Here is a 23577-nt window from a genome sequence, read left to right as displayed (position 1 = left end):
TCTTGAATTTTCGACTGACCAAATATGAATTTTGAGATTCGGGCGATCGCCACAAGTGAACTATTTTTGTGTTACACCAGACCTATTTACATTTTGCATAACAGCAAAACTTGCTACGAATTTTTTAACTACAATAGGTTAGGGAAATAAATATACAAACTTCATATGAACGCGATAGGATTAAGGAGCTTGTGTCGCGCCGGCTTCGGTGGCGTGACGTTAAAATCCTTATTGGTCGATAGGGTCATGACGTGACAGCCACATGACCTGGCGCGGTAATTTCAAAGAACCCACAACGCTCACATGACGTCACGCGTGGAATGAAAGTGATTAAAATGTGACGTGTAATGGGAATTGAAGGTCGGCGTAAGCCTCAAATTATTTCACTTTATAAAGTAAATCATTTCCCTTAAAACATAATTTAAAAAATTTAGCCGGGATTCGAACGAACGACCCTTTGGCTGCGGGCCAGACACGCCCTGCAAGGCACGCTGGCACGGCGAATGAGAAGGCGATGCAAACGGGGCCCGATAACGCCATCGCGTTCCACTCTATAAAGGCGAAGCTTAAGCGTCGTCCAAGTTTTTTAAAAATTATTTTGTTAAAAATATGCTACCTACCTGACAATAGTTTATCTAGTTTAAATGACAATGCCATTTGTAACGTTCAAAGTGAAGGCATAAATAATATAGCAAATGAATTCTTAAATATGTTCAATTCAACAAGCGCACATGATTTATAGTTTGAGTTGAAATTATTTTGCCAGGAAAAACAACTTTGTATACAGGACTAAACTCTAACTGCACGACTTTTAATGTTTTTTTAATATTTCATTTTTATTTATTTTGTTTTGTTCAATATGAAGATATCTTAGCTAGCATCGTCTAAAATACCAGCAACAATCAAGTGTCATATATGGGTTTGGGATATATAGGCTTTTGTTTGAATATATATTTTTGAAGTTTTGACGGAGATGCAAATCTATGTGTCGTCGCCATTTGCTTTGGCTTAATATTATTCTTCGACACTTTCTCACAGTATTGGTTGGCAAAGACTTACTAAACACTTAAATTATGTAGACATGATAAGAACACGATATGTTTTGTTTTTTACTTATACGTCGATTTTCTTACACTAGTTTGTCTTTTATCTAAGCTCCTAGATCAGAGATTAATGGATATCACATAAAATAGAACAACCTCCTGGACAACAATTTTGATGGTCTTATAAACTTCAAGATATGCATGAAATTTGAGATTTGCCTGTGAAATATCCATGGTGCATAAACAGTGAAAAGAGCAAATAATTATACGGTCAAAATTACTTTGAGCATAGCAAAACCAAAGAGTTACGTTGGTGTATCATCGACAGCCAAAGGAGCACGACAATGCTCAATTAAATTAGTTTTCCGCTTGACCCAAGATGTGTTTTCTAAATTGTTCTATTCCGCGACGGAACTCCCGCTCCTGTCTAAATGAACACGTGATTATCAATTAACAACGCTCACGATCTATCATGGCTCGACTGCAGCACGTTGTAGGGCGAACGTTTGATCAATATTATATTCAAAAGCAACAATGAACTTCAGCGAGCCGTCGTCTTGCTGCCACAAGAAAACTCTGAATGGCAAAATAGTTCAAGATTATTGTGTGAAAAATAATTTTATTTCTCGCGAACCATATGAAGGTAATCTTGTGATCTTCGGCAGCTCTAATGGGATCTTATCAAGTGGCGCCAGTGAAGGCGTTCGCACTTTCCGAACAAAAGTAGCGAAGTACGAGATGATGGACACCGGCCACTAGGGCTGCCGCTTTATGACGTTGACACTACTCAGAGGTCGACAACGCGGCGCTACACTATTGGCCCAAACACGACTTCGGAGTTTCGACGGACACCAAATTTTCCGCTTAGTTTGTTGCGGCAAATGAGTTTTTTTACTACGCCAGTAGTTTAGATCACATCACGTTTTTTTTTCAAGCAAAAGCATATCAATTTCTTTTCGTGTATCTACCTCCGCGCAAAACACAGGTTAAAACAACTGAACCCGCATTTCTGTGTACGTCTGCAGTCCCCAAAATAAATCTTATATCTCCATTTATTAAATAGTCACAGGTAAAGTACCTGTACATCACATTCTATTCCCAGTTACGATCACAGCTCTGTAAAACAAAAACAGCTTGCAGGTAAGCCAGATGAGTATGAAAGACTGTTCAAGCTCATTTTGTCCGCGATAACACAGTGCTTGTCAAAGGTACAGCCACCACTAAACTACCAAAAATAGTTCTTTATTGCCGGCAATTCAAAAGCTAAAGTGGTCACCGCAAAAGCTGGAATGTTTTCCCCGGGCTGGGTTTTGAATGGAGAGCCAAACGTTCACCACGTTGTTACGTAGTTTGGCTGTTAGACGCAGAAATAGAACAATGTTCTAAAACCGGATAATCTTGTGGCGGCATAGAGTTTAGGGATCTCTGTACCAATATGATTTTTCATACACCCATCTTGCAAATTGCGTAAATTTAAAACGAAATAGAACACATTTTGTTTCAAATAAACTTCTTACTCTCGAACTAATTAAAGCTGAAAAGTTGTAAGGCACTAAGTTTTGTTTCACTTAATTGTGTTAAATTTTTTTTTATTACAATCGCATGAAGGGCAAGTGTAAGTTTGGTGATATTTTATTACTGTCACGGGAAAAAAATATAAACTAAATATGAATCATGAGCTCCGAATGTTTGTATATTCTAGCTCAATTACCTCTTTGTAGAATATTTTTTTTGCATGTATAGTTATTTTTATGCGCAAGTTCTAGTAACGTTGGCTCGGGTTAGAAAAGAAAAAGATTGTTGCAAAACAGTTGTGCGTTCCTGGAACTAAGGTACATTTTAAGCATGTTTCAGTTGGGATTGCAGGCAACAATTGATTTATTTGATTGAAGTAATACGCTAGCACCTGTTTATATCGCTGTTTAACCGCTAGCACCTCTTTATATTGTTTATATGACTAATTAACATAATGCTTCACATATGTGAGAGAGCATGATACGCAAACGCGTTACACAATGCTTCAGAAAACAGCTATAACTGCTCACTTTAATGAATATTATGGATGACGTTACAGGCTCTGCAAAATGCCCTGATGCGGACTCCTACAAGCCGAGTGAAGCTACCTGGATTAGACAGATACAGTGCAGAGCAGCTGTTTTTTATTTCATTTGGAAGTGTAAGCCGAAATATTTAACTTTGACTACACAACTACAGGGTGTTTCAGCTATGTTGCGAAGGCATTAAAAATATGATGCACTCTGGCGTGTCAAACCGACGCAGTATTGTTCCTAGTTATATACATCAAATCAATATAATGTTTCTATTATGCTTCAAATTGGCTAATTAACACAAATTAATTAGTGCAATGTTTAAATTATGATAGGTGCGAAACCTTTTTGGGGAAAGAGTTCCCTGGGCGCCATGAGAAACTCCCCATCGTATAATAAGAACGATAATAATCTTTGGAGAAGGGGAACAGGTGGGACAAAGGACAAATACAAAATTCCAAACACAGCTATATGTGATTCGTGTGCGACTGAAAAAATCCGCCTGGTCCTGGTATCGAACAAGGAACCTTTCCATTTCCAGTAGAGCGCTCTACTAACTGATCTAACCAGGAGTTAGACACCTGTAGAACAAACAGATTTTATCAGCTGCCACCAGTCTAACACCAACATGGGTGAACGGTCTGGCATGCCTTTCAAGGTTATGACGTTAATGCAATTAATGCAAAGGTGCAAGCGGGCTGGTCAAGAATAAAGATAATACTTCTCGGAGAAGGGGAACATGGAAGATGAAGGAGAAACACACATTTCCAAACACAGCTAGGTGACCGGTGTGCGACCGAGTCGTTTTCATCAAGGTAGACTTATGTGTTTGATGCTATCGAACCTTAGTAAAATCGGACGACATTTAAAGAAAAATGTTATATCTTACCATAGTAACGCGGAAAGTTGAGTTAGTTGGTAGTTAGACCACATATTAAAACAGCGCACAAGCAGAGAAGAAATAAACGGAACACGAAGGACAGATCGCTTACTCCCAACTGATGTATTGCTAAAGAAAGATGAAGACGAGGCATTAGAAATGGAACACAAATGCTTGATACAAAGAAAAAAAACTTGTAAGACACGATTGAGTCGTGCTAAAAAAAGAGAAAGAAAAACAACAAAGTTGGAAACCCAATGAAATAAAAAAAAATCCAGGCCGGCCAAAATCACTCATTGTATGTATTGGCTAGGAATGCTACTTGTTTCTTACGCAATGATAGCAAGGAATGGCTGCCACATTGATGGCCTATTCTTTGAATATATACTTTAAATGTCTTTCTTGTTTTTCAATCTCGACATTCCCTAGTATAGTTGTATCCCTCACAATAAATCTGTGAGGTGTTTCCGCACTTTCCTTCGTATCCTCTTCGCTTTCTCTCTGCTTGTTCTTGTTCGTTCTTTCAATAAGTTTCCTACTTGGCTACCCGGAAAAGACATTGTGATGCTAGTGATCTTATTCACGTGAGCTTTTTTTTTTATCGAGCGCATTTTCTTATGTTTTAAACTACTAGGGACACTAAGGCTTCTTTCACGGCAACTAACACAATGGGATGTTTCAACATGCACAGCAACCTTGTATTGGTGGTTTTGTGCACATGTTATTCTTTTACAAAAAACAGCTAGACAATCAATGTTAATTTGTCAATTTAACGTATTGGAAAACTAATATTAGCTTGCCCTATTGCGCCGAGAAACTTAGGAAGATGAGGAGACGACAGCGCTTGGGCACGTGAGAATGCCGAGCTCTGGTTGGATTGGTTAGCGGGTACACCTAAGGCCAGCCGCCTTTGTGTCCACTCTACTCCTCGAACGCATTCGAAAGCAAGAACCAAACGCCGGAGGCCGGCGTTTGGCTTTCTAAGGTGCTCGACGAGTGCGGTAGAGACATGCAGACTTTGTCTACTTAGAACGGGGAACGCCGGGGTCCGGCAATTGGCTCTTCAATGGAACGCGTGCAGTGTGGTCATTTCATGCCAAAGGAGGCACGGCAAGTTTTTCCTATCTGGGATATGTACGAAAAACATTAATTTGGATAAAGATGCCTCCAAACTTCTGTCGCTTTCGGTAAAAATTGTCGTGTGCCTTTTGTGCTGCAGTGCTGTGGCAGCACTGCCGACGTTGCTGACTTTTTTTTATTCATCTGAACATGGGGTTTGAATTTATGTTTTACCACTCCTACTAAAGCTTTAAAAAGAGAGAGCGGTATGAACAAGTAAAAGACGCGCAATGTACGTTCCCAAATTTGGGAAGTTGACGATGGGGGCCTGCGTTCGACGGCAGTTAACTGGGCAGCAGTAGAGTAGAAGTAAGACGCTAATATCATTAGGTAACTTAAAGAGGACACGGACGCATGGGAGTGAGAATAACGTCCACTTCAATTGAATAAAGCTTGTGTTCATGAGAGCGTTAAGGACCTCACTGCGGCGTCACGTACCGTTGACGCCTCGTTGGCGAACGCCGGTGTGCGTCGCCTACGGGGCGGGCACGCCTCAGCAACAACAAACTGCTTTTATATATGTTGGACACTAGCCTCCTCTATACTCAGAAAGCCTGGCACTTCGACGACGGAGCCATAGAGTGCTCGGTCGCAGATTTGGAGCGCGAGGATCTGGTAGCACAAAGCATCAAAGGGCATTTTCTCGGAAAACCTGGACGTCAGCACACAGCTTTTGTAGCGGCGAGGACCCGAAACACACTTGTTACCTCGGGAGAAGCGCGTTTCGGCGTCTTGCCACAGCGAGGCGCCAGTCACGTGGCTCTCCTTTCATCTGTTGTCCGCCATTTCGCTGGCCGCTTCTCGTGCCGGGCTTTGTCAGTGTATAGGAGACTGTGGTTGTGCATATGAGAAGGATTTAATTTTTTGGCTATTTGAAAAGTTGTGGGTATCACTGCCCACATTGCTTTTCTCTGGCTCTCAAATATGGCTGTTTCTGCGCAAACTGGAGATTTTGTAATTTAATTAAAACGCAACAAAACAAGGGTTTAAAAATTTAATACAAGGAATTCATTTATTAGTTTTAAAAGAACAAAGACACACAATGTCCTAGCAAACACCCAAATTCAAATTAACTAAAATTGTTTTAAAAATAAAATCTCCTGGTCATTTCGACTAAAAATGGCATATTTCCATGTTTGTATTTTGGTGTAAGATAGGAAATATTATTAAGTAATTAGGCGGCCGCCTAAATTTCTGTGGCACTAAACTGTTTTAGGCAATGTTTTTTCTTGACCACATGGGTTTTAATCAAATTCCAAAAATATAAAACGTGAAATCAACAAAAAAATGAACGATATTTTTTAGACATTAGGTCTTTTAAGAAAAAAACAAATGAACTTTTTCTACATATCCCAGACATAAACAATTGCCTCGTCTTTTTTTGCCATGGAATGACCCAATGGAGAGACAGGCAGCTAGCTTTAGCTGTACCCACTAATCATTCCAATCAGAGCTGGACGTTCTGACGTCCCCGCACCCTCGCATCTCCTCCTCTCCCTCACTTTGTCGGCACGTAGGACTTCGCAAAATACTGCGTTAGTTTAACACGTATGGCGTGCACCAGCTTTGTTTTTTTATTCTTGTCCCCAAGTTAGTTGAAACACCACGTATGACGTAGGAGCGGCAGATGTTACATTTCGCAAATAGGAGTGGATTTTCTACATTGTTAAATTGGTTTCAGCCACTTCCTCTACAGCTCAGGCTTTGCATGCTGCTGAAAAAGAATTGTGCTCCCATGCCGCCGAAAGAATGCCTCGTTATTCTTTATTGCACCTAACCAGGGGTCTCCGAACCCTGCCCGCGGGCCAGGTCCGTCCCGTGGAGGCGTTCCGGGCAGCCCAGGGATGGTCGCGGTTTTCGCAACGACGCCCGGCCCGCGACCCTCTGAACCAACGCAAAAAATAACGGCTCGTAAAATAAATCGGTGGCGCGACACGCACGGAAGGCGCGAACGAAGATGTCAGGAAGAATTAGAAAAAAAAAAACGGTGGTATCGTGTGAATATTCAATATGTTCGAATAATACTGTATTCGATATTCGCTTCGAGATGAACTGAGATATTCGTATTTCTCGAAGTGTTGATCGCGGCGAGTTAGCCCCGTTGGGCGCGCTTCTTACTGAGCACCGATGCACTGCGGAGAAGCAACACCCGCGAAGCTCGCTTCCGCGGGTGTTGCTTTTTCGCAGTGCACCGGTACTCGGTAAAAAGCGGCCCCAACGAGGCAAACTCGCCGCGATGAACATTTCCAAAACTACTATTATTGCAGTTTAAGAGGAAAGCCCACTTTCAAAACGAGATGGTGCACGCGCTCGTGTGGTGTGTGTAAAAAGAAACGGAAACTTCGTGAATGTTGATACTTACACTACAGTAAAATTTTCAGAATTAAACGGTGGCTATTATGATAGAGTATAGGTTAGGCAGAGAGAGAGGGGGGGGGGTCCAGACCACTTACGAGCATCATTCGTGATTCTTTTTTCTCTCAAAATTCTAGATATAATTAAAAATATTCGCATCACAAAAAAAAAACATTTATAAGTGCTTTTGATTAGGTATAGCTGGGCGTTATTATAGGTTTAATTTTACGTGAAATACATCGTTTACTTACCAGTCCCATTTAGGCAATAAAGTTTGTGAGGTCACACTTCATAAAAACAGTTATAATAAAATTTGCTTAGATATGAACAAGGGGTAGCTTCGGAACAACCTTTTGGAAGTTCAGATGGGTTTTTGTTTAGGCATGGCAGACCTGAAATACTTAAAGAAACTATAATATATACGATTAAAAAATATTCGGGAAAACCAGTCTTCGCTTCAAATTCACTTAAAACTCTAAATACAGTATCTCCACATGCCTAGGAAATTGTGTCCGAACGCCGGTTTTCTGGGCATATTATTTAGTGTACATCATCATTACCAGAGTTACTATTCGTAGTTTTCTGATTCATATCTGCGTAGCTAAAAAACAAAAACTCCTTTGCGATCTTGTGCGTCTCGCGCTTAGTATTCTTACCTGATCTACCGTTTTCATTAGTATTCGGTCCTTTGTGAATATACCATAGTTTCTATGCAATTTGATTTATGTCTGGTGAGATCTCGGGGTCACAATTATTTTGCAATCTAGTGAATGTCGAAATAATTCATTTAAAAAACAAAGTATATGTATTACATTTTTTTTTGAATTTATTGTCTAGTTTAAATTTTTTCAGTTAAATGGTTGTTTATTTAGTCTTTTGTTTTTGGTTTACATTGTTAAATCTAATATTGAGACTGCAACAGGTCCCCAATCCGAACCCTTGCCAAACGTTTGGCGACCATACTAATTTAATAACGCGTCCGAGCCCAATGCTTGAAACTTATGACGTTCTTAACTTTGAAACTTGTTTTGAGCTCCTATTAAACGTTTCGACATTCCAAAAATTGAGATCCAGGGACGAGCATGTGAACTAAATGTACCCGTACCGTGTATAATAATTTTCTGGTCGATCTGTATTACCTCTATAAACGCACGTTATTCAAACTTCTTTTCTCACAGATGTTCTGCAACAAAATGACTACGGAAGCAAGGAAAGACTTCATTCGTACAAACCCCCACATGGTACCGAGACACAGGTTAGGAAATTTCTACTAGCTAAAAGCTAGTCCCTCTTCAAACGAACCATTGCTAATAGATTTCATTATTACACTCTTAGCAGGGTTAACCTTTAGTAGAGAGTAGGTTTTTGCAAATTTGTATCTTTTAAGATAGGAGTTACAATGTAACCGCAAACATTATTACCCTCAACGCAGTGGTCACGTGAAAGCTCCTGCGTGAAAGTTACAATAACGTCTGAAATAACGTGTTTATTTTTTTATTTTTTAAGGTTTAAAATGTGGGCGACCGCTCCGTCGGGGCTTTTTTTTTAATTCTTCACAGTTGTTTTTTCTAGAAGGCGGTAATAGCTACGTGGATGCCGTCTTCACCGTATTTTCGTGTAGCCGATGGAAATTATATGAGGTGATAAACGTTGCATTGTGCTCACTAATTAACTTAAATTCGATAACTAACCTGTTAATTAATGGCTTTATTTGTCATGTTGCAATTGCAGTCCTAACGTGGGTAATGGTTACTGCCTCACCCTATTGAGGCATTTTGTGAAAAGACAACGATCTTTCAGATATTTGCGGTTAACGTTTTGCCTTCGCTCAGTTCAAGACCTCAAGCTGATTATAATCCGCAGCAAAGTGACGTAGTTACACCTGTCCCTCCGTCACTGTCATTTAAGCTTCACGCCAGCGCGTCCACCAAAGGCACGCCGTCGAGATAGTTACAATAAAACTCGATAAAAGTGCGTATCACTTATACGCACCATAATCAGGTGCGCCTTCTTGCGAGCGGCTTTGAATCAAGCAGGGAAGGCAAACGTTTAAACGACAAATATTTTAAAGGTTGTAATTCCTTTTTTTGTGAACTGTCTAAATTCGGTCAGGTTTTAATAATTGGTCCCGTTAAGACTGCAATTGCGACTTGGCCAATTGAGCCATTAATTCAAAAGTTAATCAACACACTTTGCTTATTTAGTCAACAAAATGGGACGTTTATCCCCTCATCTAATATTCGCCGAGCCCCATAAAAATGCGGCAAAGACTGCAATCACTTAGAAATACCCCCTTTCTTAAAACAAACACCGTAAACAATAAAAGTACGCTCTGTATATAGTATTTACTTATGTACACTTTTCAACAAGTTATTTTCACCAATTTAGGATCCTCCTTGAATATAGGTTTTAGCAACAAAGTTAAACACGAAGCACGTCCCTCGCCCTATAATCGGCCCTCATTTAAAGTTGACTCTGACCCTTGTCATTTCTACGCTTACATACACTCTAAAAAAAGTCTGTGCTTCTACATTCACGCACAACACCCGGAGAGCCAATCAGCGCCACTTACAGGGGCAGCTCAGCGAATGACGATGCCGAAACATATGTTTAGACCAAAAAACGGAGTCTGAGTTTTGACATTAAGCAATGCAAAACGTCACGCTTGCATTGCTTAATGTGTCAACTCAGACTACGTTTTTTGGTCTAAACATATGCTTCCGCATCGTCATTCGCTGAGCTGCATCCGTAAGTTGCGCTGTTTGGCTCTCCGAGTGTTATGTGTGAAAGTAGACGCACAGACATTTTTTAGAGTGTAGGCTCGCTAATTGCTGAATATGAACATCCCACATAAAAGTATGCGCTTGAGTAGCATAAATAATGCAACAAATATTGAAAACTACACTCTTTATTGTCAAAGCCCTAAAATAATTACAAAAAAAAAATGAAACGTCCTGTTCACGACAATGTTCCAAAAAAAATGATCTTTTAATGCATAATAATGCTCGACATAGGTCACACAAATCTTCATTGCCGCAGCTTAACCAGCAATGCTTTCAGTTTTCCGTTCCTTAACCGTCGGGGTGCAGTGCCCTTGGGCAAAAGCTGTTTTTGGAGCGGTATCAACAGCTGCGCAAGTGCGATCACGAGGGCTTTCTACAGTGTGCACGGATCACTTGGTGGAACGTTGTCCTTGTTTTGCGCCGTAAATCACAATCTTCTCAGCTGTTTCGTATATGTGATGGACAGACAAAGTGGGTTTGCCAGGCACCTCTGCCTGCAGCATGAACAGACAAAAAAGAAACTAACTCCCCGAGCTTGTGGAATTTTTCAAATCATTGGTGTGCTGATCGTTTATCAGTATTGGTCTGACAATAGGGAGTTTTCGTAGACCGCGTTTCCCCTTCCGCTAAGCCCTCCGCAACGAAGCAGCCACTACTGCGCCGGCGCGCCGATGGGCTTGACTGTAGAGTTCCGGCTAGCGTAACTGGTTGCGGAGAGCGTTGCGGGACAGCGGAAACGATCTACGAAAACTCCCTAATATGTGGATTTGGTCTATCGTTAAAAGTACTACAAGGGGACATTGTCTGCCTGCATGTAATAAATGTTCCAATCTTCACTATTTTGCCAACCTAAGGCATTATATTGTTACTCACGTAAATTATATACATCAGAAGTATTCAACTTGTTATTGGAAATCTCGCACAAGACAACGCAGAAAATGAGTCTTGAAACCTTCCGTACCTGGTTGATCAAGAGGTACTTCGCTTCAGCTGGCTTCAGGCGTCGCTCAACGTCAGAGAAAAAAACAGCGCTTTCCGTGCATTTCTGGAAAGATGTTGACTGCATTGATCCCGGCGTCCACGAGGGCAGACACTTGCCTTTGGCATCTCAACTCGGACTCAAAACCAAGCTGCATAAAATAACATTCGGTATAGGAACGTGAACCGAAGCTGTGATGTAGATTCAATACTGCGTCGAGCATTAACATTTTTCTCACTAGCCAAATGTCAAGCACACTTCGTGAAGATTTGTCGTCTTAGCGTAGTCCAGATGAAACAGCAGCGACGACGAGTTCCGATCCGAAACCATGCACAACAGCCGCGCGCGGCCACAACCGCGATCCCTCCGAAAGCGAATCGTCGGCGGCGATGGCAGTGAAGGGGTGAAGGCGCCAAAGAGTCTGGTCACGTGAGGTTACGTCTCTATAGTTTCGGAATTCGTTGAACTAAAACGGTTCTGTTCACTCCCCCTCCTATTCTGCCTCCTTCTTGGACGTGTTGGTCCTTCCCTCGCCCTCTCCCTTTCTAAGTTATCTTTTTGGGAGGAAACAAAAATAAACAATCGTGTCAATCGTGTAGATGTTACCGGTGCTTGTCCAGCGTTACATCTGTGGCGACGTCGGCGTAGTCGTAGCCACCTGCCAAGGCGGTTTATCAGAAGAGAAGAAGCCGACACGAGTTGGAAGCGGCAAGCACTATCGGGAATCAGATATCTCTCCCCGGCCTGCCTCCCTTTGAGAAACAAAGGGAGCCGCCAGGACGGAGAGACACGTTGCGAGGAGGACCAGAAAGGAGGACATCGTCGGGGAAGAGAAAGAAGAAAGGGACCCCGACGAGTCGAACCCAGATGCTGTTCGTCCGGCACAGGTGTGGGGACCACGCATCGGTCCTCCCGTTTCAAGTTGCAAATAAAATAGAGTTTACGAACACATTCTCCTCGTCCTTTCTCCCCGCTTTGGGACGACCCGAACTCTACACATCTTAGAGGTTACAACATAAGAGTCGCAGCGTAACGGGTCCCTATGATTTCGTCGAAACTCGTTTCATGGAATTACGTTTTATTGACAATTTTTCGTGGACACACGTTTCGTCGACGCTGTGACGTTTCGTCGAAAATCGTTTCGTGGACAGCATAACCCTAAAACGTTTCGTCGATAACATTTTTTTTTACTTTGTTTTTTTTTTCTTTGCGGCGCCGAAAGGAATGCCGGAAACTCAAGGTGCAAGCGGTTGTGACAGACGACAAAGACGACCTTGGAGAGCAACTGCTCTCCAGACGCAAGAGCAGTTGCTCTCCAACGCGAGCAACTGCGCTACCTTCTAGCTCTCATCCGTGCCACATGGAATACGCAAGAGGGCACAGAACTTTGCGCGCGGCCTATTGGGATATTTGCAAGTTCCGAAGCCAGTTTATGGAACCGAAAGTTACTGGAAGGAGAAAAGTGGTGAAGGAAAATATGCGTAGGCGCAAAACAAAACTTCGATCCAATGGTGGGTTGCGGAAAAGGAAGTGGACACCGATATATATATATATATTTTTTTCAGATTGGTTATTTTGAAACAAAAATACAGCTTGGAGTTTCTTCTTGCTACATTGCAACCCTAATATTTAAATTTAAATTAAACATCAACATTAGCCTCAATTACTCAAAAGGAAAATTGATGCAGTTTTACCGGCTACTGCGAGTTATACGCGAAAAAACTGTTTGGTAGCGCTCGATTCATTGTCGTTAATCTTTAAGGGCCGTTTAAACGAGACATTACATAAGAAAGGGGCTGTAAACAATGTCAAATAAAAATAAACAACAAAAGCGCGAAAAACAATGACACTCCCACTCCCGCAAGCACGGTGCCCGCGAGTAAACCAAGAAAAAGCTACATTGCAGTGCAAAGAAACAAACACGAGAGTTGGTACTATAGATAAATAAAACATTACCCCCATTTCAGTCTTATTACACAAAGTAAACCATAATTGATAACAACGGCCGCGACAGATAAGGCATTGGAGGCGGGAGTACCACTAGGCGAGATCTGTCGGCAGCAGCCGACTGGTCCTTAGACGCGACATTCAATGCTTTTTTTATTGATGCCAGCAGAGAGATACCTGGGCAAGTTCGTAACCCAGCTGTTTGCATAAAAGAGCAGCTAAATATAATGTTCTATGGTCACGTACCCATTGGTTTATGTGCATGCAAAATTGCAGTACAGACATAACTTATGCAGAACCATTATGTTATTGAATATCCAGAAGTTGAATATGCTGAAGTCTAAAAATCGTATGCGTTGTGGTAATACGGTACGTTGAATACCCGGTGTTTGGATAAGAGAAGAACCATGTGTTATAACCGTAAAAGTAAACTACGCGTGACCGAATGCTCAGTCTCCTCCAAAGTTTAGTGCTAGCGGCTAAGACTAGATGCCAGTCAGCTAAACAACCGATTTATGCGATTTTATATTTTGACATATTATTATTTTGACGTGGGGACTGTTCTAGTGGCTCTTGAGGATTCTATCAAAAGACGCGACGCGCGGAAAGATACACTTTCTTTGGAAACGACCCTGACACTTCGTCAAAACAGTCGCAGTGCGGGCGGCCAGCACGCGAAGGGTTGCATTTGATGACGTACAGGCACCTCGATCAGGTATGCTGGGGAAAACGTAGCCCTCAAGAGCAGCGCAGATTGTTAATGTTTTAAGAATCTAATTTGATAAAGGGCAGTGGTCGAGAACAAAACTTTCCTGCTTTGACAACGCTTCCCCGAAGGTTCGGGCGAAGACGCGAGCGAAACCATACAAATCGTTAGTTCCGACATCGGTGCAACCGGTAGTAAAACAAAATAGTTTAACTTGGTGAGGCAAGATGGCTGCGCACTGGTTCGCCCTTCTTGGCCCAGTCGGCCATCTTTCATCCGTCCATCCATCTATCCATCCATCCAGCAGAAGGCCGCGCGCCGCGCAGGCGCAGAGGCCATGCGGAGGTGGAGCTGGCGGAGCTGCATAGCGAGCTGTCCACGAAACGTCGCAACGTCTGTCGATGAAACGAGCGGACGCTCGTTTCCACGAAACGATCTGTCGATGAAACATCGCACTGTCGACGAAACGATTCGTCCATGAAACATCGCACTGTGGACGAAACGATTCGTCCATGAAACATCGCACTGTCGACGAAACGATTCGTCCATGAAACGTCGTTCGACGAACTGATTGCCACCGCAGCGTAACCACTAAATCTGATTCTTGAAAAAAAAAAATATCAAGGTTTTAACCTTTAAGGCAACGGAAAATGTATGAAACCTTTAACAACGATTTATTACCGCGTGCATTACCGAAAAGCAACGCTTCTCTATACTTCTAGAAGATTCGCGTTTATTCTTGTCGCGAGTCTGATAGAGAAAAAGGCTACATTAACTTGGCGAGTCAGTTTTCCGAGTGTTGGATACTCGAACACTCTAGACGGAATGTTCGAGATACCGACTGTTATAGGTAAGGACTCAGGAGCCCATAGTGCCATTGCCGAATCCCTCTTCCGACAACGACGGGCTCTCGTGCTGTACAGCGGTTAAGGGTTGTTTATGCTCCGACGTAACTTCGACGAGCGCACCGCCCGATTGCCTTGGAAGTTTCCGTCGCCATGCGTAACTTGGCGTAGAGCAGCGTAGTCCGGCGTGTTTCGGCGCCTGGCACCACGAACTAGAGCACTGGTTCTCAAGTGGGAGTTCGCTGACCCTTTGGAGTTTCTGAACGCCGTCTTGTGCCTTGTGGCCATCAGTCAAGCCGAGCAACAATTTTGTTTTGTTGATGAGGTATGTTCCACTAAGCTAAATAGACCAAACCACACGGGCTGAGTGAGTAAGGGAGCTCAATTAGTTAATTTCATTTACTTTTGTTTATCGCAATCGTCGAATTCCTCCCTTCTCTTGAAGGATGGGGTCCCCTATTCTATACTACCAACCAAGAAGAAATCCCCGAAACATTAGTGGTTAAATACCACTGAACTAGGGCATGCTCTATTGGCAACGTCACAGGCCGCACCTCGACGAAGGTGGCTATCCCAGAATCTCTCGCGCGTGGGCTCCAATCAGGAATCGGGATGTCGAGGGTTCGGGGCCAGCCAGAGCGTGTGGGGCGATCATGTTATGTTATGTGTCATGTTATCGCGTTCGTGTGTTGGCGTGTATACTTGACACCTTTCCGCTCGACTCGGCGAGCTGGTGCGTAGATGGGAAACGCTCCAAGAACGCGCTAGCCCGAGATGCTTTGTAGGCCTAACGAGCAGGACGAACTCGCACGGGGTGCTGCCAAAAGCTTGAAGCTCGATGACGTGCCAAATGTGCAGTTATTTAGCATTAGGAATGACTTCATGTGCTAGTTGTCCACATCGGCAGCCGTTCCCGATTGGAAGAACAAACGCCTTCAAATGTGCGAGAACGAGAAACCCAGTAAAACATACCTGAACTATTTAGTCAGTCATACATTTTTATGTCGCGCATACCAACCTGTAGACGAGGGTAGGGGTAAGCGATAAAAACGCACCTTAAGCCTGGATAGTTTGTTCTGGTTCCGTTGCTTGCGCCATCATTTCGAATGCGTACATTTTGCCATTGGGGCATCGTCCGCTTTCTTCGGTGCCACTTTCTGGAGAGGACGTGAAAGCCTAGCTATGATTATAGTACACTGGCCCTCTGTAAGAAAGAGGCCGCTCCGTAATATTGAGTTCATCGCTTCTATTGAAGTATCTCTGCGGATTCACGAAAGTGACTTTGGCACGACTCAAGAACAAAACACGTGCGAGTCAAAAGCGTCCGATCCGACATGTGCACTATATGACCGACCGTCGGTCCAGAGAGGTTTAGTCGGACCGGAGCGTCGCCGGCTCCGGCTCGCGACCAACTTGTCAGATATTCGCCGCCCCCGCCGTTTGACTGTCGGAGGGCCGCAGCCAATGGCGGCACGGATGGCAATAACGTCAAGCTGTCACAGGAAGGGAGGCTCGATCAGGAGAAGAGGATGAAAGCGGTTCGTCACGCGAGTTATCGTCGTGAACTAAAGGCAACGCACGCCACGGAGTTTTTCCGCACGCACAAAATGAGCTGCTGACTTCGCACGTTCATAGTAAACCAGCCTTCTTGGACCCATCGAGACCGCCTAGACCAGAATATACATCTTTTTATCTTACAATGGACAGCAGCGGACGCTTCGAGGCCATTCCAACGCCGTGTGAGTGTCACGTGAACTTCGGGACAGACGCAGTAATCCGCTGTGTGCGTAGTCACGTGACTTGTACGCAGTGCTCGCTTCGCTGGCATGGCTCCTAAGGTCCGATGCTGTTCATCCTGGTTAAGTGACTTTAAGCAAAAAAGTAACATCTCGTAAAGTCTTCAAACATGTACAGTTATATTCAAGCTAATGAAAACGTGTTTGTTTAAAATTCAGAGAAACCACAAAAGGAGAGGGGATGAATCACATTTTTGGTTCATAGACTCGGTGGCGCAAGGTACCGCATTTATAATTGTAGCCATTAGCTTCCAGAGATCCATACTGCAGAAAGACACCCGGGACTGGGCGGAGCCGAAGGGTACGACGCGTCGGAAGCATATGCGTCTCCAACTGTCGTGTGCGGGGAGTCGGAACGGCCATTTCTCCGGTGGTTCGCACGTCGCATCGAATTGCTTTGTCGCGCATTTGTCTCGCGCTTCTGGCCAACCTTCCGAGCGGCCGTGGCCAGTTTCGACAGACGTAATATCCTAATCCTTCGTTTTTGCACCAACATTTCTGCGACATTTGGGAGCCGATAATTGCTGGTTCGCACTCGTTATGGTCATAATCTGATAGCTTTCGTTCTGGAAAATACTGCTCCGAATCGCTGCTTTGAAGGACGACACGACCACGGACGGACCACACTTACTCTTTACACAAATGGTACCGACCAGAAAGCTTAAAGACGCCGCGCGAGACGACGCGGTTGCCACGGAGAGAAGCATGCGCAAAGTTCGGCAGTTCATCCGGGCGCTCTGGTCTACCCTGGAGGGTAAACTCGCTTGTCCGGGAGATTCTCAGAAGGGTGTGACGTGGCGTAGGGGCAGACGAACGTCGGCATGCTCTGACGCGCGTTTCCTTTGTCGACTTTGGTATATAAACAGCAACTTACGCCGAAATCTCGACGCTCGCAGCTGCTGTCTGGACGCTCGTTCTATCTTTTGTTTCTGTCGCAAGTTGGCCGCTTAAAACTTTTTTTTTTCAGTTGTAGGCTGGTGGAGCTTTTTCCATCCGCGACAATATACAGCACGCCGGGAAACACCAAACTATGATTGTTACAATGACGCTAAGACAGGGCGACCAAGTTTCAATTGTACCTATGGACTTGGAGAAAACAATTGAGAGATGCGAAGCAAGTCGTTCGCATTTTGCTGAATGTGACGTACCTGTGTAACCCATGAACTATTTACAGGAAGTATTTTAGCGGGACAAGAATAAACCGTTAAGCAGGAATTTAAAATAAAGCTAAAACTTGTTTGTGGTAAAAAAAAGAAGTTTCTGTTATTATTTAGTACTGTTCAATAGCCAGGCCCCTGGAATTGCTGATTATTTAAAATATTTTGTAAGAAGGAACCACTAACATTTATATATTATCAGAATTCTCCAAATCGAAATATCAAAATACTTTACGAATTTAAGCTAACAGCGTTGATGGTTGGTGATAATATTTTGTACCTTCCTGTGACATGGTTGATTAGACTAGTAGTAGTAAACTATTTTCAACGCGTGTCCTGGTGTATACGGCTACTAACACTAATGCGCGCAAAACATGGTTCTTTTATTTACAGGGTAAATGTGGCTTTGATGAACTCTGCCGAATTTGCAAGCGCTTTCAGCTGCAGCAACGGTAAAAAGATGAACCCGAGACACAAATGCGTGCTCTGGTAATAAACATGTTCATTGAGAAGTCAAAAATAAAGATATGAAAGAACACAGCGAAGGGTTCAGCGTTTTATTTAAACATAACTACATTACCAATGATTATTCAGCATGTTCTAGATTACTGAAAACAGTCGGTATTTGTTGAACGTTAAAAAATATTAGAAAAATATTTCGACGCACTAGCATATGTTTAGTTATTCTGATATTGGACCTCTACCTAGGAGCGTACGTACCCCATTAGTGCAAAGTGGGCTGTCCTCGGGAGACCCACAGGAGCCCTACTTGGGCAGCCCACATTGGACGCAGCTTGGGGCCCAAAGAAGATGTCGGCAGCTAACAACCCTCGTGAAAAAAAAAAACATTTTAAATTCAAACGGGTGGGAAACTGGTCGACCCGTTTGAATCAAATGGGTGGCAAACCTGTCAATCCGTTTGGATCAAACATGATTATGGGATAAGAGTACCCGTTTGAAAAGGGTGCCCGTTCGACCAGGCACGTGACCACACATTTGAACGCGAATTTCGGATAGGCAAATTATTCGCTAGCCCCAAATGGGTACCGTCTGGAAGGTGGGCTATCTTAAACTCATAGACCTATTTCTAACATGGAGGAAACCCGTGGAAAAAATCATGCTCGCGCAGGTGCTTGCCCATGGGCAGAAAAACAGACACAAAAGATTGTGTTCAATTCTCCTAGAAGTTTATTACACCGCATTCCGTAGACAAGTACAAACGTGCAAGCGATCTGTGAAATGTGAAGAGGCACTGGAAGCTTTTATACAGCCGAGGTAATTTCAGACTGTAATGACAAACTTTGGGGAAACTTATTCTCCCGGTTGCCGCGAGATTAAACGCTGCATAATTCTATAGATAATCTGGAAGAGTACGCGTAGAAGAACGGTCAATCGTAGCCAACGAGTAGGTTGCAGTGCACTTACCATAATAATAGCGGACTTGAAAGATGTAATCCAAAATATATGTCGACATGATCAAAGCAGCACAACCACACAAACACAAAAAGAAGAAGCTTGAAGTTTCAACACGATGCGGCGCACAAGTTGTAATTTGCCGAACCCAACCAAACAGCAAGAATTCCTGACTTCTTTGCAGAATGGCTTGTGGGCGATGTAAGCGTAGGACATTTCGAACAGTGATAGCTTTGGTGCACATCCAATACATTGTCGAGAAACTTCCTAATAAGACCGCAGGGAAAGACGGCAGATCGAAGCAGGCAGGACGATCGAATTTCGAACTGCACAGGACTACAAGCAGATAAAAAACAAAGCAGCTGCCAACGCGCCCTTGGCCAGATCTGGGAAGCTTTCCCGGGTCACGTGACACAGCTGACCAGAAAGGAGGGAGGGGGCGAGGTCAAGGCGCAGGACACCGGGACACCCCCACCCTTCTACGAAAAAAAAAAAAAAAAAAAAAAAACTGGCGGTTAATTATTTTTTTTTTTTTAGTTGCAGTCAATGTTAGGGGAGAGGGTGCACCAACCGTAGTACACGCGCTTTCCTCCTCTCTCGGGATTGCCACAGAAAGCTGACCGCGCCGTGTTTGCTGCCTCGAAAAGCAGGCGAATTTTTTCAGCACGCTTGAACGCTGGAAAGGGCGCGCGCCGCGCCGGACAGAAGCTGGGCTAGCGCCCGACCGAAAAAAGCACCCAGCGCGAGCTTGTAATTTGACTGCTGCAACAACGGGCCGTCTCTCGCAATGCCTGATGTTCGTGCAACCACGTGTTCACGCGCTACCTTTGCTGTGTCTTGAATTGAGGCGAAACGGTGTCTAGAGTTTTCTGCGAGAGAGATTCGAGCTGAATAAGTAAATTGATGCAAAAAAGAACGCCAAAGTAAGTAACTTGATGCAACGAAGAACTCCAAAGTTTTAAAGATGTGTCAAAAATATCGGCTCGGCAACGTCGCATGTTTACGTAAAAAAGTATTTATCGTTGTTGCAGTATAAGCGAACATCAGCGCAATCAAAATATAAATATAATTACTTCCGTTAAGCGACGATTGTAAATCTATGAACCGACGCTCCCGACTTTCCCGAAACAGGCTGCCACTGCTGAAACTGGCGTGCCCATGCCCCCGATCTGTACGTTCAGTATTAAAAGGGGCTCCGGAGAGCCGTTTGATTAAACCGGTACAGCTTGCCGGTCACCGGTCACCCGTCTGTGCAACATGGTTACCGGTTTGACCAAACATCCGACAACTTTGCCCAAACGACTGATCCATTTGCCCAGACAACTGTCCCATCTGCCAAAGAATTGACCTGTTTGCCCAAATAGGTGACCGTTTTGGCTCATCCGGGGGACCACTTTGAGCCATACGGGCGACCGACCCCTTTGACAAACTAGTGGCCGGTATGGCTAAACTGTTAAGGGTATGAGCCCGTTTACTTTTATATAGCCGCCAAAATGTTCTTTTTCCAGTAGGGAAGGATTTTCTTTATAGGGCCCATAGTGGTTTTTTATGCACAACCCACATAAGGTACCCTCGTGAACATCGTTCCGTTCTGGGTCATTTCATAATTTCCTCCGATGTGGGTTATTGCAGCCTAAATTTGGATGGTCTTACTTTCCCCGTCTGCTTATAAAAAAAAAATTGGCGGTATTTTGATATTTATATAAATCTGCATTCTTTGACAATTTTGTAAAACGTCTTAAACTAGAACATAAATAATTGGGCAGTCCCATGCTACGAAGTGGAATAAAAACAGTGCACATTTCCGTACAATTCTTATTCAATATTAATCGGGATTCATTGAAAGTTCGACCCGGCTACAGACACCGAGCTTTAAAACAGATGATGACATTCCAACAAGTTTGTTTGCTATTCACCAACAAGGTTCATACTCAAAGTAGACAATTTCAACCCCGTAAAACGGCCACCCATACATTCACAAAGAATAGTAAGTTATTAATAATTAAGGATGCCGCAAACCTGCTGACGTTCTAGGTATAAAAGGTTCGAAAATTTCAAAACTTGTTAAAGTCAGATTCGAAAAGTACGCACGTTTGGAAAACCGTTGATGTTCGAAATCAGAAAATTTGAAGTTGTAAAGGTTTCTGTACAATAGGATTTCGAGGATTTTAAATTTCTTGACAAACCAACTTCGGAAAATTAATAAATTTCAAATTTACCTAAAATTTGAAATTTCAAAAATTTCAAGAATTTAAATTTTTTTTCATGAACCAGCTTGAAAAGTTCGAAAGCTTCGAACATGAGTTTGAAGTATCGAGTAGCACGGCCGGAGATCGATTTTCGGAGTTTCGAATAAAGATTTAACAGATTCATCGAAAACAATCTCGAAATGGGCTGCAGGTTTTACTGAAAACATGTCCTTTGTGTCCTTTCGATCTTTGGTAAAAATGTGTCCTTTGGTAAGACCTGGCGGATTTGTAAATTTGTTTATTAAAATATATAAAGAAGGCGACGTCCGTTACGCTCCAGGCGTAACTTCTGTATTTCGTTTAAGGTTTGGTAGATTTCATAGGATGTCAGGTGGCCTTTATATTTTATTAAATCCTGTTAAAGTATTTGTGCGTTTATTATTATACCACGTGCGCTCTTTCTTAAAGTTATTTTCTTAGGTTCTTGAGACCGATTCCTCAAATAAGGTGGATTCGTTCTCGTCTAGACGCTTGCGGCCACCTCCAGTATTCTGCTACAGGCACCAATAAACTAGCAAAAAAAAGAACAAATGTTTTAAATTGGGATAATCTGAAATAAAATTTAAGAAAAAAGTTTTCAGATTATTGTTTCAAATTATTAAAGCAATGTGATTATAACAATGTGATGTTTATTGTAAAGAGGGGGAGCACTGAGAAGAGTACTCAATTTATGAGGTGATTTTTCTTGTGGATTTAGCTAGCACATGTCAGAAGTAATATTTATTAACGCACTAAATGTTTACAATAAATTAATTATCTTAACCGAACTGCACAAAGAAAGTAAAAGAGAAAGAAAAAAAATTTGGCAGAAGAGCCTATTGAAATATCCGACTTTATGTCACATTCCTCGAAAAGGGCGGAAGCTTAAGATTTTGAAATAGTACTGCCGTGTAGTCGTCGGTGTTTACTTTTATATTTCGTCGGCAGTTAAGAACTCGGTGGTTAGTGGTACAAACCTATTCAGCTATTTCAGGAAATCACTAAGGTCGGGATGGAGCCCTCAATTCAGGGCTCCAGTACTTTCTGCTGCAGCTATTAGCCACCGGATCAGGGAGAGCTGGTCGTTTGGAGAGGGGCTGCGCAGCGAAACTTCGCAAGCATCGCGTTCTCTGGGAGGGATGGAGGGGGAAAGGGAACGGTTAATGGGACAGGCCCATGCAACACGGTGGAGTGATTGGTGATCTACACAGAAAGGACATTCGGCTGGGTATTGTTGAGGAAACAGCTTGTGCAATAAAGCTAAGTGTGTGTGTGTGTGTTTGTCTGCAGTTGTCACCAAGCTGTTGCCTCCTTTCGGGTTAGCGTCTTGTGCGGCGGTGGATACTCTAATCTGTATTCCCCGTAGAATGCTAGAAGGTCCGTGGGGTGCACGTGAAGGGCAAAGAGCTGTGCCTCCTCTTCTTCTTGTGGGTCTACAGCTCGACTCGTTGAACGGCGGCCGCTGGCCGTGGAAGGAAAAGGAGGGGTGGCTTGGAGGATACCAGCTCGAGCCGCAGCCTGCGCACGCCGATTTTCCTGAACGTTTGCATGACCGGGCGTTCAGATGAGGGTAACCCTCAGGAGTTTGGGTTCAACAGTTGCAAGAGCGTGGAGCGCATCAGGTGAGATTCTCCCGGCGAGGTAGCGTCATAGAGCTGCCTGAGGGTCTGTCAGGATAGTGAGTGACGATGAGTTTGGGGTGGCAGTGGTGAGAGCTAGCGCGATGGCCTGTTCCTCCGCCACGACCGGGAGATTTGTCCGTAGTGAGGCCGTGACCAGGGATCCGCCACACGGTCCGAGGACACACTATGGTTTGAGTGTGGTGCATTGCCGCGTCTGTGTATCAGACGTACTGGTTCACGCTGTATTTTTTTGCGAAGAATTTGGCTCTCGCCGCCCTCCTACCGGTATGTAGTGTCAGGTACATGTTGCGTGGGATGGGGTTGGCCTGAATCTTCTCACAAATTTCTTTCGAGATCTGCGTTTCCTGTATTTCTCTCGAGATGATGAAGCCGATGGTTCTTAGCTCGTGTCTCTCGGTTGACGTGGTGGAGAGTCGTATCCGCTGTTTTCTGGTTTTGTTTCTGCGAGCTCCATGTATATGTTGTAAACCCTTAGACTAAGAAGTTTCTTAGTCGACGTGTTCATGGGAAGTTCCAGCGCCAGCTTGTAGGCTTTCCTGATGATGGTATCTAGTTGCACCGTGTTTTTCTTCGCGAGCCTGAGGTACGGTGCCGCATACGTAAGGCGGCTGTGGATGAGGGACTGCATAATGCGT

At 43.6% G+C, this 23577-nt stretch overlaps 1 protein-coding gene across 1 annotated transcript in view; it reads left to right on the top strand.

The window, feature by feature from the left end:
* The window catches only part of LOC115332173 (neprilysin-1-like), a 114588-nt gene extending 96437 nt beyond the window's left edge, over nt 1–18151 (top strand). Inside the window, exons 18-20 of the mRNA XM_042289829.1 lie at nt 3118–3219; nt 8624–8700; nt 18052–18151. Of these exons, the coding sequence (XP_042145763.1) occupies nt 3118–3219; nt 8624–8700; nt 18052–18151 (279 nt within the window). The remainder of the gene's footprint in view (nt 1–3117; nt 3220–8623; nt 8701–18051) is intronic.
* Nucleotides 18152–23577: the final 5426 nt, after the last annotated feature.

Source organism: Ixodes scapularis, unplaced genomic scaffold (genome assembly GCF_016920785.2).
Source record: "Ixodes scapularis isolate PalLabHiFi unplaced genomic scaffold, ASM1692078v2 PGA_scaffold13__105_contigs__length_92229423, whole genome shotgun sequence".
Lineage (NCBI taxonomy): Eukaryota > Metazoa > Arthropoda > Arachnida > Ixodida > Ixodidae > Ixodes > Ixodes scapularis.
Note: the sequence above shows the minus strand (reverse complement) of the source record. Positions and strands in the feature narration are given on the sequence as shown.